Source organism: Cyclopterus lumpus, chromosome 3, assembly GCF_009769545.1.
Source record: "Cyclopterus lumpus isolate fCycLum1 chromosome 3, fCycLum1.pri, whole genome shotgun sequence".
NCBI classification, from domain to species: Eukaryota; Metazoa; Chordata; class Actinopteri; order Perciformes; family Cyclopteridae; genus Cyclopterus; species Cyclopterus lumpus.
The window spans coordinates 18,172,947-18,189,712 of NC_046968.1; the positions used below are offsets into that span (position 1 = coordinate 18,172,947).

Here is a 16,766-nt window from a genome sequence, read left to right on the forward strand (position 1 = left end):
TCCAGTTAGAAACCAAGGGAAATTTTAAAATTTGGGTCAAAGGGACAATATGTATTACGCCCAACAAGTGTCAATGGACATTGCATCTGTGACTGAAGTGTTTTCTAAATGACACACTGTGCAGTACTAAAGATTGCAGCCTCACTGTAGATCCTCAGGATTGAATGGGTGAAAAGGGGGTAAAAGGTATACAGCAAATGCATGGAGTAAAACAGTAGGGTTGGAAACAAGGTGCATGTGGATAAAGGTGAAACTTAGATTAAGGACAACTTGCATATAAATGTTGACTGATAATTGAAAGTTTGCTTGATATAAAAAAATAAATAACCCATAATTCTTACTTCTGTTCAAAATATATAACATTTATTTGAAGAAAATATACACAGGCTGAAATATTGGCTACAAGTACATCTCAACACACTCAACTAGATGTGTTTAATACATTGTTCCCACATACAAGTGGGGGCAATTTGACAGACACTGACAGTAGGTTGTACACTGACAAATGAGAGATAATTACAACAGGTTCGTAAGATCTCAATATGAACAAAAACATTGTAAAAAAAAAAAATCACATGATTTAATTGCATACTTTCAAAAAAGGGGAATGATAGAATTAGAGATACGGTAGTGTGGCTGTGCAGAGGCAACATGTGGGATACTGAGAGCTTTACAAAACCATATAATAAAACTTTCATTTTTATAAAAAAGACTTTCTAAAGATTTTGTTTTCATTAAGAGAGTTAGTGCCTCACAAAAGGTGTTAAGTGTTAAAACAACCAATCTACAGTTTAGAAGAGTTTTAGTCTTCGGCCTTTCACTTTTACATTTCGAAACCAAGCTTGACTTGACATTTTGTTGCTGTCTATATTTATTATTATATTCTGGGCTGACTGTGGCTCAGTGGTAGAACAGGGACGTCCTTCAATCAGAGGATCGGCAGTTCGATCCCCGGCTCCGCTAGTCCATGTCGATGTGTTCTTGGGCAAGACACTTAACCCAAAATTGTTCCCGTAGCTGTGCCTACCTACGTTGTATGAATGGTTAGTTAGTCCAGATGGGCAGGTGGCACCTTGCATGGTAGCTCCTCCCATCAGTGTATGAATGGGTGAATGATGTCATGTAGTGTTAAAGGTCTTTGAGTCCATATAAGAAAGAAAGAAAAAATAAATGTATACTTTTATTGATCCCCGTGGGGAAATTCTTCTCTGCATTTGACCCATCCTCAGTTATTAAGGAGCAGTGGGCTGCAGCGAAGCACCCGGGGAGCACCTGGGGGTTCAGTGTCTTGCTCAAGGACACTTCGACATGCATCTATGGGGAGAGCGGAGACCGGGACGACCGCTCATCCCTGTGAGCTACAGCCGACCCCATTTACCATTTATCTGAGCAGTTGGCTTCTGAGCCCATGGATTCTTGCTGAGCACTGGTCCAGTTTAATGTTCATGATGACCCTCTGAAGGAACTCTAAGGTGTATTTCATATTACGGGATACTCCAGGTTAAGAAAGCAGATTGTGCCCATCAACACGTCTCTGTGCTCATGTAGGATGCTCCTCTGCTACCACGGCCGCATCGAAGACTTCCAAAGGAAATGAATCATGCAGAATGCCTTTGTGTACTGTCAACAGTCCAACCTGCATTCCCTTATTCTCACATCAAGGGTTTCTCCATGAACCTGAAGACCTATAAATACATTAACATCTTAACCCACATCTCCAAATTAAAAACATAAATGCCATTCTAATAGACTGTAAAATGCATTTTTCTTTTTCCAATAAGACTTTTTCCAGACTGAACCTATCAATTGGATGTTCTTCTCTCTCTGTTCAGTGTGTTGTTTTAGAGTAGGACTAAAGGGAGGACCAAGGGGTGTGGCCTGCTGTTGTCACACCACAAGACGAATGCTCACATACCAATGCTCATGCTACTTATAATATTGCCAGCTCTACTGCAGTTCAACTACCAGCTCACGCAATAGTAATAAGGACAATAAGTGTGGCTTTAGGGTAATAAAACTTACATTTCAATGTCACATACTGGACATTCTTGATGACATCTGTAAACAGAAAAAAACCAAATGATTTGCATGTTTAGTGAAAATGTGTGTTTTAGAAAAATAAAACCCACATATAATATTTGTATTTAATTTTACTTTACGCTTAAATTATCAATCTTTAAAATTTCTAAATTAATATTATCAAGTGACTGAAGCAAAAAACATCCTCTAGTTTACAAAATAAGTATATCTAATTTTCAAATAAACGTCCAGTCAATTTATTGGGTTAGCTACAACATGTGCAGTATAAGGCAACAGCCCTGCAAGAGTTTAAAATATTCCGTTTTAACTTTATTTTGGAATAAGTGAGACAGTAGATTGTGATGTTTAAATGTATTACATTTACTGTAGAGTACGAGAAACACCCCTCAATATAATCCAATTCAACAGTGCAAGTCTCAAGAATGAGTATTGCAAGTGTCTGAAACACTCCAACCTGTCAAAGATTACTAGAATAATACATATGTAATTCGTAAATGTTAGTAATATGTTTGTAGTCTATTTAGTTCCAGACCCTAACCAGCATAATCCATCTCATTAGGTATGTTAAGTCTGAATATTAAAATAAACTACATACAAATGTAATATTTAATAGTTTACATTAAACTTGCAAGCTCCGTTTAACTGTGTAAAACTGTTAATAAAAAATAAACTAAAGGGGAGGCACTTTTGTTTTGTTGAACATTGTTTTCAGTTTAAATATCCCTTTAATAATGACAGTGGTGCTTTACCCTTCATTTATAACAGCAAATGACCCAAATAATGTGCATTTCTCACAGATTCACCGGTATTTATATAATTTGTAGTAAAGTAGTAGTAAATCTCTGCAGCAATGGTCACTTTATATGCACATAAATGTATAAATATAATACAATTTATATGCACATGAATATATGTCTGACACTGTAGACAATCTTGGGTTAAATTGGTGGTCGAGGACCAATAGTCCCACCCGGTGTGCTGTATTGTATCACCTGAAGACGGCTGAGGGCCTTTCACATGCTCCGTACTGCAGGACGAAGCATTGAGCATCCTAATTTATTCTGAAATATACCTCCTTTCTCTTTGCACACAATTTAATCACATTTTATATGTTGACACCTTTTAAGAGGTTAACCTTTGGATTTTTTAAACATTTGTGTACCTCTGGTGCCACCTCCAGGCCACTACTTTATTTTAAATATGACACCTTCATATGTATATGGATACATATATGAAGGCCTCAGTGCGTTCCCTCTCCTCTCTGAAGCGTTTACAACCAATGTGTTCCTCTTCTTGGAACTCATGAATATGTGGGGACACTTAAACCTGGATTGTTTTTTTTTAAAGATCTGTTCTTTGCTCTTCAGCCATCCAGATGACTCCGTGCGCATGAAAAAGTGCCACTTTAGACACTTTTCGAAAACCAAGAGTAGAGAAGCCAGAAGCAGGTGATTACCTGAGGCAGCCATCTGGCACAGAGTTAGAGATCCGGGCGTGGATCTGCTGGAGGCGATGCGTTGATTGCAGGCAGGTGAGCAGGAACACAGAGAGACGCGGCCGTGACGCTTGTCCACTGAAACACAGAAGAGCACTTCTCTCCTGCTCTCTCGTCAAGGCAACTCTGAAAGTACGTTGAGTTCCTCTCAAAGAAATTAATACATATTACTTTAAGTACAATAGACTCAGAGGGAGTACAATGAGTCATCTCTGAATTATTTTTAAAAAGTAATATTAAGAGTAGCAGGAAACAGCTACCTGTTACCTCTCGACTGCTCTCTAGCTCGTCCTGTGGGTCCGATGTGAGCTTTACTTCTATGTTGCCAAGGTAACCCTGGATGTGTCTAGAGGCATGTATCAGAAGAATTCACTTTCTCCTCTTCCATGAAACTGACTTCAACCAGAGGCTTAAACCCTTTAACTCTTGTTGGCCCAACACAATTCCACATGACAACCTTGTTCACATTAGTTTTTACTTTTAATAAACACGTCTTGTTTCTTCTCAACACAGTAATAAATAAGTCCGAACAATAGGCCAACATACTGTCATGTTTCATCTTATTTCAATTATATATATACCATTTAATTTATTTATATATTTTTAAAAAAATGTAATGGTGGAAACAGGTGATGATGTCGAGATTTGTTTTATGACAGAGGGAACTGTGTGTTTTTAAGAGGATGTCACTGCCTCATAGGTTTCCTACATTTTGCAATACACCGAAAAAATCCCAGAGATCTGCCGAAAATGTGGCTGCTTAAACGTGGGTACCTGCATTAACTTGTGCACAATAAACAACAGGGCTTCTCCAACAGAATGGCACCAAATATATGTGCGGCTTGGCACTCCAATCTAATCGCATATGGGCACATTTATTATATTTATCTCCCAATGTATTGCAAATCATGCGGCGCAGAGTACACAGTGGTATCTTGGACACGAGACGAGCAAAGTCACTGCGTGACTAACTATTCTTATCTCTTCACTTGATAAGAAAATACCAGATTAACGAGTTAGCAAAGTATATCTCAATGTTATGACACAACCAACATGCCAAGTAAACTCCGAGAGATGACTAATTTAGGTCGAATAACTGTCAAGACACTTTAATTCACTTCATCTCCTTCATTCAAGCTCATAACGATATTGACTGTTAAATGTGAAGAATTTGAATTGAAAAGGACCAGACAGCATCTCCAGATACGTATTAAGCATTTTAAAATATAATCTTTCCAAATAATTACTTTTATAGTAATTTACAACAATCGGCTAATGTAATAAAAATAATTCATCCTTTTTATTATAATTTAAAACTATTCATCAAAACGTTTTTAAATAGAAGTCCATTAATATCTCCACTTGTCCTCTTCTTATAAGGTGTTGGTAGGTGCCACGAGCTGCCAGTGCCAATAGTTGTCACAGGAGTGCCACCCATAGTCAGACATCTGATGGCAGTCAGAGACCAACAAGACAACATGCTCAGCTGACAGAATGAAACACAAGAAATTAAGAAGATATTTAGAAAAATGACACCGCAGTCATGAAGTTGTGTTTTCAATTACTGAAGAAAGGTCAATAAAAGAGGAGTGGGTCCAGGGTGGCACAATCCTGACAACTATTGGCATGGGCAGCTCGTGGCACCTACATATAGGGAGAGAACAAGTGGAGATATTATTCGACTTGTATTTTAAATAAACTAATTTTAACATTTCGGGAAAACCACTTGTCAGTGTCAGTTGGCACTTTGCAGATGCCACAAAAAAGTGAAAAACTGTCATTCACTATTGCAGCTGATTATCTACGACTATTAAAGTAGGCCTAATAATTAGTAAAGACTGCATTTTTGTTCCTTTTTGTTTCAAAACGGCCTAAATCATAATATTGTTAGCAGAAGTATTTCAATAAAGTACATTTCTAAATAAAGTCGAACCTGGTTGCTCAACACAGGCACACAGTTTTAAGCCAGCTACATAGATTGACATATTTGCACCGTTGCTGCATTTCCCATTATGATTTCAATGGGTCCTGTTTATATTCAAGAGTTTAAGATCTCCGTATTGAAAAAAAGTTGGTTATAATCGCTGTTACACTCAAGAGAGGTGTGTGTGTGCATGTTCAGGTTTACCTGGTGGAAAAATTATTCCAGTGTTTAGCTTAGACTAACAGTGCAGTCTCTTCAAAGTAAAGTATCAAGTGGTGGTATAACAATATGACATGATATGGTACAAATTGTAGAAATTTTTTAAAAAAAGGCTGGTACATTATAAATATAATGGTATGTAAGTGTAATATATTATGAAGTGAAATGTAGTTGTAGCAAAACAATATTCAGCATAGTACAGCAGTATTGCATATTGCAATGATTAAGTCTACAATAAGGCCAACATCTATCTATCTATCTGTACACTTAGATATTGACAAAAGAGAAAAACAAAGCTCCTCTGTGACTGAACTAAAATCCCTACTATGATCATAAAACTGATTCACGGCAGGTGACCTGTCATAACAACAATGGGTGTTCCCAGGAAATGTGGCTCCACCCACTCAGCTTGGCAGCTTCTTGACATGTGTCAAACAAGCCACAGCTTGCCACTGTCCTGACACCTGCCACTCACTTGCCACTGCAGTGCCACAAGGAGTATCTCGGCCTTGCTGCATTTTAGGGGATTATTTGCTATATGTATATACAGTTTATATTGACATCGCTTGACAACACTGAAAACAAGACTCCAGGAAGTCGATGGTTTTGACTAAGAAATAGTCTGACTCCAGCACATAACCCTTGTAAAAGTTCAGAGAATCTCGAGCTACCTGGTGCTTGGAAGAAGAAGCTCCGAAGCCAGAGATATATAATAACCAAAAGTATTTAATCATAACAAACAAGAGTCATCTGTATACATACACACAGTCCAGGCCCGGACGCGCTCACGTGGTTCCGCTTCCACAGTCTCCTGACATAGCCAGCAGTTTCTGTCTGGCGTCACCGTGTAAGAGACCAAATTCGCGTCTTACAATTAGTTTCATTCGCAGTGCATTCGCTGAGCTAAGCTCCCATTGGTTAGTGGAGGTATTCATGCAAATACCTTTCAGAGACACAGCATGCTACGCTGACCAGCGAATAAGACATGAGGTTCACACCTGAGGGTTAGTGCCCTTCGCCACTTCAAAGAATGCCTCCAAACGATAAGCTAGCGGGGTCAAAGCTCACACTTCCGGTCAAGGACAGGAAGTTTCTCTTCAGAATAAAACCCTATTATCCTGCCTTCAGAATAAAAGCAACATCTCAGGTTTCAATCGGCATCCATTTTAACTATTGTCTAAACAATAAAACATCCATTCATTCTCATGCATCATACAATTAATCATTACATTTGTCATTAACAAACAGAATAATAAGACTGTGATTCTCTCTTATGCTTCATAATACATTCCTCAGAATATTCCTCAAATTAATTATCATAACTTTCTTTATGTATTAATTTAAAACATAACCTCTCTTATCTACATGTGCATGTATATATAAAATCCACTACAACTCAACACCCTCATACAACCACAACTTATTGTTTTCCTTTTGCACAAATTATATTTAAATTGGTGAGCTTTAAATGTATACATCAATGTATCAATTTACCTTCAGGCACAGTGTTCAAGCACTCATAGGGTCACAAGGCGCCGTTGCAGTTGATGATGGTGGAGGAGAGTGTAACAGAAGTCTTCCACTTGACCAAAGCAATTTGGGGTCCAAGTGATTGAGGTAGAAAAGGCCAAACCGTTCTGAAAAGCCAGTGGCCCACTCTAGGTTGTCCATCATGGGGCACACTGTGTAACCCCGGATGTCCACGTTATCTAGCATGTAAGCCAGGAGGGGAAAATGAACACCTTTAGGATTGCTAATACGCTCGAGATTCAGTATCTCACAATTAGGACTCTCTATCTCATCATTATGACTTGATATCTCTTAATTATGACTTACCATTGGAATATTTTTATTATCACAGAATTGAATTAAATTCTTGGATAATGTTGTGTTTTTCTTGGAAGCTAAATGTAGCATATTGGTGTCAAAACGCCGACGTGAACACTGCCTCTTAACACAGAAGACTTACCGGTTTGTCTCCTTGAAGCACAAACATGTATTTGTTTACCCATCTCCTTTAAATGACCTTCTCTCTCCATCAATCTTTCTCTCCTTGGACATTTTGGGATTATTTGTCGATCTTTTTCAATTTAATCACTTGTTAAACGCCGATATGGAAACACTGCTTTCTCGCTGTAGGATGTGGTTCATTCGCGGGTCACAAAATCGACATGCATTGTGGGAGATGTAGTCTATGGTTACTGTACACTGTAAAGCAATATAGACTTTAATTTAGAGTCTTTAACAAATCTCTTCATTGCAGATGATACAGCCTACTGTAAATTGTATAATTTCTTTGACTCATGGTCTGATCATGTCCATGTTGTTCTTTCCATAGTAACTGTTGATCTTAAAGGAAGATTGTTGTGTGCCTTGAATGTGCGAGTTGTGTGTTGTTCTTTATTAAAGCAGTCATTGTCTTCTTCAATAACTTGATATAAACAAACTTCCTCAAATTAAAGTTAGTTAAAACCGTTTCACAAAAGACGGATCAGATAACACATTATAACCCGTGTAGATATTTAAGAGAGGGAAAAAATAAAAAGAGAAGGGAAATAACAAAATAAGATCCAATTGTAGGTCACTGGTGGGGTCAAATAGACGATTGTGAGGGCAGGGGTAAAGGGTATTAATTCATGGCCATGGTTAGGGTCATATGTGTTGGAGCTACATTGTGTGTTTAGCCAGTGTTATTTATTATTATTATTATTATTATTATTAGTTAGGTAGTATAGTGTTGGGCCCTATCACTTCCGGTAATATGGAACAGGGGCGTGGTTTCCCTTTATTTACCTGAAGGAAGATGAACACGGTAAACTAAACCGATACTTTCTGTTGACCGTCATTATGAACTACTAATCCCAGTACAGCGATTGCTTTAAAACATATTAGTTTAATAATCACCATAACATGCATCTGGACGAGGTGTGGATTGTTTGAACGATTCACACATTCAAGAGCCGACCATCGGCTCTAGAAGTCGTTACTGTAAATCAGCAGAAGAAATAGCCGTGCTCAGGACAGTTTTTGGATTGAATGGACATTGTCTGGGACATTTGGACTTCGGCTTGGATTGGAGAAGACAGCTGACCGCAGCCTGACCACGCGGCGTGGACTTCCTCGTTGCCAGCAGCGCATCAAGCAACAGAAGTGGTAATGAGCTCGCCGGCTGTCTGTCTGAACTCGGTTGGAAAGCTGCTTGTCACCTGCTTCTTGTTCCTCCTTTCGCCGCTTCAGGAGATTCAAATGGAGGTTGGAAAAGTCTTTAAAATAATCTGTGATCCATTTGATAATTTGAATGTGTTAATTCAATCATAGAACTCCAATGTGCTTATCTCGGGTTGTCCTGGATATACATTACTTTAGTTTATAATTCAAACTATTTATTGTTGTTTTTCATGAGAATGTATACATTTATAAAACACGTGATTGAGTAAATGTGTGTTATTAACCCAATATCCATAAAGAAAGCAAGAGAAGATAAAGAAACATGTTGTCAAAAAAATAAATATTATTACAATTCGGCATTTTTTTAACAAAACCAATTACAACCAACAGTCATACTCTCGAGGACCTTAATGTATTGTCACATAGTCACATTACGAAAAGCTGCCGCGGCTCCTCTCCCGAACAGCAGCTCCAACCAGTACTTCTGGTGTCGCTCGTGCGCCCTGCGGCTCGATGTGAAACACCATGTGAGCAGATCGCAACGCTCCTCCCGAGCTACCGTCATCAGATCTGTCAGTGAGGACGTGGCGTAGCGGAAACCCCGGAGAGAGGAGCTCAGAGAGACGCTGACACGACAGCGGCTCTGTTCTTCCACGTGGACCCCGTCATTTACCAAAACACTCCGGTCTCCGTGGCAGCCGGGGAGCGCGCGTGCCGCCGTTGCGCAGTGTAGACCGGTAGGCGCGAGCAGGGCGGCGCATGGCCAGAGGTGTTCTCCAGATGTGAACCTCTAAGCGCAGACCTGCCTACATTTAAGCAGTTTTTTGTCCACACATCAACAGACAGGTAGGCTCATGAACACCGACTAGAGATTTGGAGTGTCTCCGCGTTTATTTCTACATCTTTATTTACATGCATATACATATGTATACATGAATGCGTAGTCGATGTAGACAAGGCTTTCACGCCACTACAAACCATCCTTTATTGTATTGTTATTTTAATTGCTGTCAAAGCATGAACACCATATATTTCTATGGTAAAGATGCGTGTGTGCTCCTGTTTCGGCTGCACTAATGCTGCAGTGTGGCTGTGTGAGCCTCGCTTTGTTAGCTCCGCGGCTACTCCACAAGGGGAATACTGCAGTCACGTTAGCATAGTTTGTCGTTCTGTGTGACGTATAAAGCTGCGTTCCGGAGACATCCCAAACCGGCAGAGCTGCCTATATATTGGGCATCTGCATGTAACATTGGAGACCCATGGACATAGTATTTACTGACAGACTATGCTGAGCTATAAATAGATGGAGAGATTTTAATTGATTTTTAAGATCTATCATCTGTGTAACTTGTAAAGGCTGCAGGATTGCGGCAGTTACTCCATACAATGATTGTTTTTCATTTGTAGTGAGCAAATGTTGCATGTAGAGACACCACGCAGCTAATAACACAGTGACTGTCAGGTTGTGAGTATGTATTTAAGCAGATACTCTGAAGCTGAAGTAGAAACATGAAACCATCTCCCAGGTCCCAAAGAGGAAGCAGGTCTATTTGTATGTTGTATTGTTAGTTTATTATTTAAGATACACACTGGTCATAATTTTTGACATTTGGGCAGATAAAGTCATGATGGCATCCTATCACTGATTTTCTCGCAGATGTGATGTGAGGTTATAACATGGCTCTTGCTTGTAGGTGTGTCCATGGAGTCTCACCTGGGCAGGTTGGTCCCATGTGTCCTGTCCCTGTACCTGTTAATACACATGTGCCAGGCTGCACCAGGTCTGCCTGGGACACAAAGGTAACCGCACCTCACTCCTACTTTAGTTTTGATACGTTCTTTTTTCAAACAAGAGGCAACATTTGAGTTTTTTTGCCTTTCACTTAAATAAGCCTACGTTTTTAAAAGCATGATACATTAATTTGCGAAATGAACATGTCACCAAAGGCTGTGATATCAGAATGGACAAGATTAACATATAACATTGTATATTTGAAGCAGACCTTTTGCAAAACTTGACAAATGAAGTATGCATGAGGCATACTTGTAACTGTACTATGAAGTATGCCTCATAGGGTACAGTTAAAGCACATTAAACACACTTTGTTTCACCTGCTGCATTCACTTATTAGAGACAATGAATTTAAATCAAGGCAATAATGACAACAATTAATATTTTTTTCTTTAATATTTCAGGGAGGAATCGGTCGATGTCGTAGCACTAGCCAATCCATTTAGCTCCGGAGACCGCAGGTGAGTGACACATGAGGATGCTGATGCTGTTGCAGCTCATTTTAAACTATACATTTGCTCTTGAAAACAGAAGAGCGGATGTTGTCCCTAAGTTGAAAGCCTAGACTCTCTTTTCCCTTCAGTATACGTAAATGTCGCACTCAAAATTCTGTTTGAAATCTTTTTCTCAGAGGATGATTATGTATTTTCTTTTTCAATTAAGCTACTGTAGTAGTACTGATCCAAATCTGTTCCACATGCAGTGTGCTTTAGTGGACTGTAACTGCTGTCTGGTCAGTCTGGACTTTGGCTGCTGCTAATGATGTGGCCTGCATACACTGATAAGATTACATGTACAATAACACTTTATGCATTATTTTGCAATCATGTACTATTTTTCATTCACATACTATCTAGAATCAGACATGTTGCAAATACAACAGCTTGTCCTTGGTATCTCTGCCTACTTCTGTTACTGTGCAGTAGTGTGAACTGACACCTAATGAATCACATGTTACATTTATTGAGGAAACAAAATGAGACACAACCACTTTGCCGGCTTTTCGTGTCAGAGAGTTTGTTGTGACAACATGGCTGCACCTTCTCTCCCCTGGCTGATAATATTAATGGATGTGTTTGCTTGTCTATCATCATACTTGCTAACGTCCTTTGAGTGTATGACCACAACAAAGTTAGCCAGCTGTATAGAATAGCAGTGGATGGGATCTGCACCCCCCTTCCTACTCTAACTAATCTAAGGCCTGTGCATGGTACTATTAAAAAAGCATCTCAAGATGAAGTCAGACAATACAAGTCTGATACACACTGAAATCTCCTGAGAGAAACTTTGGTCAACAAGCATTTCCTGAGCAGAATGGAGTGGTCTGAAATAGCACTGCTACTTTATACACTATCAACACAGAACTGCATAGCGACTTACCTACTACATGTTATTGTAGCCTGGGTGTCTTCTTTCTATCTGCTTCATGTTCAATGTAATACATTCCAGCTTTCCAAAACAACTGAGTAAACTGGAAAATCAGCAAATACAAGCTGTGTTACTTTAAACACAATGTTTTCTGATGAGGCGTCACTCCCTCATGGAGTCATGTGTTAAGACTTTTTCTATGTAGCCAAATCCGGCCCTCTTGTGGCTGAAAACAATACAGGATCACTACAGAGAGGCAGGTCAACCTGCTTGGAAATCTAGAGTAATAGAAACGAATAACAAAGAGATATTTTACAAAATTAGTTATTTTGACCCTAATTTTGTCTTTGAGTCTGACTTCTGAGTGTTAATTCCTGGTTCCTAATGTTTTACTGATTCATTTATATCTTCTCTGTGCTGGATATACCACAGATTGCTGCACAGTTACATTCAATCAAGTCTGAAGGATGGCCAAGGAGGACCAGAAATCAGCACTTGGGAGCAAGGTAGACATCTACACATGCTGGTCTGGCCTTTATATAAGGTCGAACACAGGGTCCCTTTGACCATCATTACCAAATATAAAGAACTCTAATTATACAGTCAACCGTTTACTGAATTATGTAATAAAGTTGTATTTGTGTGTAGGGAGTTGTATACCATACATCCTCTGTAGTTATACTTTAGCAGTATATCAAATATGTTTGGAATTAAACATGTCAGTCTTCTCCTGCTTTTTGTCAGAGGTGTTCTTCCTGTTTCGTCTTCATGACTACGACCGCAGTGGGCTGCTGGATGGCTTGGAGATGATGAAGCTACTTTCAGACTATAACTCCTATCATACACCTGGAGCACAGAACAATGAGCTGGTGAGGAGAAGTGGCTGTCTCTTGTACATACCCAACACTTCCATACTGTATTTATCTGACCTCAGGTGTGTGTGGTGTTCTGACTCCAGGTGGTGTCTATGGTAGATTTTTTACTACAGAGTCAGGATCTAAACCAGGACGGCCTGTTGGCCCCATCCGAGCTGCTGTCTCCTGCATTACCTCACACACAGGTACGTTTACACACTTGTATAGTTTTTTTTTTGTAATGTAATGATTGGCATTAAGGCACAAAAGACACCATCTATTGAACAACATTTTTATGTATAAATATGAGAAAATAAAAGTTCTTTAAATTTCTACATGAATTTATTCATGAAAATGACAAACTAGTTTCCAACTCAAGGTCCACTTCGTAGCTTTTTATAAAATCGGAAAACTATACAAACAAATATATAATATGAAAAAAAATAGTTGAAGTTCCTCGAGTTTGCATTTGTTTTAGTAACCTCTGTACTTGTCATTAATCATATGTAAAGGTACAATATAATACAAACATTTATTTTCATTTATTTTTGACAGGATACATGATATGATTAGTTTTGCTGTTTTACCACCAATTAACATGTAGACAGAGGATGTTTAACATTTAAAATACATATTTCGTTTTGGGGTACTGACCTGTTTTATCTTCAGCCTCACATGTGGTTGACAGAAGTAGCAACTCACTTTTTCCCCCACAGGACTCCAGCAACAACAATGCACCTCACCAGGAGGCGGCAGCAGAGGAGAAGCTGTCAAACCCCAGTCCTGATGAGGAGGAGGCTCATGAGGAGTTGCAGCCTCAAGATGAAGAACTCAGAAATCAAGTAGTGGATGAGCAGCATGGACAAGACCACAAAGTCCCTGTTCATCAGGGGCAACCAGAGATGTGAATATATGCACGTGAGGTCCACATAATAATTGATCTTGAGTCAGCAGAAGACTGTTGAGTGAGTTAAAAATAACACTAGGAGGATCTTTTTAATCTTCATCCCCACAAATCCGCCTCTTGACTAGAATTTTGAAATGCTATTACTGATTTAATTTGACTGTTAAACCCATAGGTGTTTTTTTAATGAAAAGATTCACTTATTGAAAGTATTCCTGTTACTTTTTAAACCATTTTTCTACAACCAGTAATTACTGGTTTTAATAATGAATGCAATGTTTTCTATAACTGTAAAAGGGACATAGGTCCTGAATTCAAAATGCAATATTACTCATATTGGTGAAACGGAAGCCATCCTTAATGTGGATTAGTACAGCACAATATTGGTTTTCCATTTTGTTGCCTACAGTGATAACATCATTTTACAAATGTAAGTGCATTTTATTTTTTTAAATTATATTTATTTAGCCTTTCTGTTTGGCCTGGGGAAAAAAGCTTATATATTGTTTTTCTCTGTAATTGTCTTCTTCTTCTTATTATTATTATTATTATTATTATTATTATTATTATTATTATTATTATTATTATTATTATTATTATATTATAACTGATGTCTAGCTCGAATTAACGAGATGGTTTGACCGCGGATCAGCCTTTGAGAAACCGGGATAGTCTGATGTCAATCATCGTGTTAATTTAAGCTGGCTAATAGGACATTTGATGGACTTATTTGAGCCACATACGAGAAATAGGGCCCAGGTCTGAAGCAGGCTCACTTGAGTTGTTTCTTAACCAGAGTTCCTGTAACACTGAGAAGTTATTTTACCTCTAACTTTCTGGAGTGATGCCATGTTATTTGACTTTATTTACCACCATTAGTCATACAATTTAGAAAATCCACTTAAATAAATTATAATACCATAATAATAAATGACAAGACGGACTTACATATGTGTTTAATTACATGGCATACAATATCAAACTTAAAGTCTTTATATCTAATTAACCCCAATAGAATGATAATTGCCACATAAAAAGCTAACAGCAATTGCAAAAATGACATTGATGAGAAATGTATGGTTATGGTTCTGTTCTTACTACCTGTTTGAATGTATTGGCGTAATGTTTAATTAGGGTGGATCAGAATATTTTATTACATTTTAATCTATGATTACTGTTATCTGACTCCACCTAAATACACAAACCAACAACAACAAAGCCATAGAAATTCCTTTGGTCGTTCTTGTGTATTACCTCAGCCTAGACACTTATTATACAGTATCAGCCAAGCCTTTATTTCTTTTAATGCACTTGTTTAAGATCCAGTAAGTATTTTATTTTGCTGACAATTTTTACCTGAATGAGTTGGGAACCATGGATCTACAGATGAATATGGTGTTCTTATTGTGTACTTAATGAGTTATAGCTTTCTACAATTCGTCTTTGGTGATGCAGGCTTAAAAATGTTTAGGTCAGGAATGACCCATTTAAATAATATTAGCTATTTACTATAATATAATATTCAATATTTATCTGCAAACTTGAATTTGTTTACAGTATGAAAGCCAGGATTTAGTATTTGTTGTAATTTTGTTTCTTCACCCTTTTCACCCATGGAAAAAATAAAGCAAACATTTTCTTTGTCCCTCTGCCCTTAATTCTGTCTCCTGTTTCTAAGATGTGTTGAATTTGTCGGAACAAGATTGTGTGCATTCAAAGGATGAGGTGCTATATGTCCTCTTGAAATATTTTCTCTTGCTTAAATATGGTACGGTAATTAATCTGTGCGTTTGAAACATTTTCAGCATCAGTTTTGTTATTTGTGGTGCAGTTTAAACTCACTGCACATGACCCTATTTCTGTCACTGTGTCATATTACAAACTGTTTAAATACCGTCACGTGGCTCTTTAGCTGAATTATCTTATTTTAGGTGGAAATATGCAAGTGGTTTACACAGTGATTTAATGATTTGTGGATATATATATATATATATATATATATATATATATATATATATATATATATATATTATATAGTTTCTTTACTGGCTAATTTACCCCATTTGGTCTGTAACACATTTATTTATATCATTGTGATTACTGGAATAAGTGCCAATGCCAAAGACTTAAAATAGACAATCAAAAATAAAGTGTGTTGGTTCTCAGAGATAAGACGAGGTGTTGGGAGAGGAGCAGCAGACTGGAGGCAGACGAGGACAACAAGGTGAGGAGGGGTGGACCTTCAAAACAATACAAACACAACTGTAAACCGCAACAGTCAAATGACATACGTTTTACATTTGAATGATTTCTTGTCTACAATGTGAGACTACAGTGAGACTCATCAGAAGCAGCTCAGCTACCTTCGTAATACTAAGTAAAAATCATTGTATTGCATGCCATAAAATACTTGTAAAGGATAGAAATACCATTGTAAAGTATGCCAGAAAGGGACACAAAATAAATTTAAAAAACACTGTATAGTATATATATATATATATAAATATAATTTTTGAGTATGCCATACAATAGTCATACATTCCATGGCATAAAAAAGATAGTATAGTAATATGTAATAAAAGAGTCATACAAATGTCAAAGTGAAATATGCCCTATCACCAAATATCACTAAATAGTATGCCATTAAGACAGACAATACTATTAGTATAATAAATATTAGTGTAGCGTGTAATAAAATAGTCATGAAAAAGAAATAGTATAGTATGGCATCAAAATGTCTTATAAAATATATTATAGTATGCCATCTAAATGTCGTAAACAAAATGGTGATGAAAACGTCATAGCATCACATGCCATAAAGATGTCAAATCAAAAATGTCATCAAGATGTCATCAGAAATCTCAGTTTAGTATGCTAAAAAATATCATAGTATATATAGTCTGTCATGAAAAAAGAAATAGTACGGTATGCCATAAAAATTTGCCCTGAAAAAATATAAATCTATATCATTTCACAACAATACCAGTGTGGCATATTATAGT

The 16,766-nt window shown here is 37.7% G+C and overlaps 1 protein-coding gene and 1 long non-coding RNA gene across 2 annotated transcripts; one reads left to right on the forward strand and one right to left on the reverse strand.

Moving 5' to 3' along the window:
• Window positions 1-1,230: 1,230 nt before the first annotated feature.
• Window positions 1,231-7,827, reverse strand: LOC117728745. Its single transcript, XR_004609253.1, has 5 exons — window positions 7,648-7,827; window positions 7,173-7,387; window positions 3,497-3,613; window positions 2,023-2,058; window positions 1,231-1,685 (listed from the first exon to the last, which is right to left on the reverse strand). It is a non-coding gene; the product is annotated as an uncharacterized LOC117728745 (long non-coding RNA).
• Window positions 7,828-8,785: 958 nt separating this feature from the next.
• cgref1 (cell growth regulator with EF-hand domain 1) lies at window positions 8,786-14,328 on the forward strand (the record flags this gene model as incomplete). Its single annotated transcript, XM_034563657.1, has 7 exons — window positions 8,786-8,930; window positions 10,541-10,646; window positions 11,043-11,099; window positions 12,439-12,512; window positions 12,751-12,875; window positions 12,965-13,066; window positions 13,577-14,328. Coding segments are annotated over 7 exons (801 nt in total), but the record flags the coding sequence as incomplete, so codon positions are not given.
• Window positions 14,329-16,766: the final 2,438 nt, after the last annotated feature.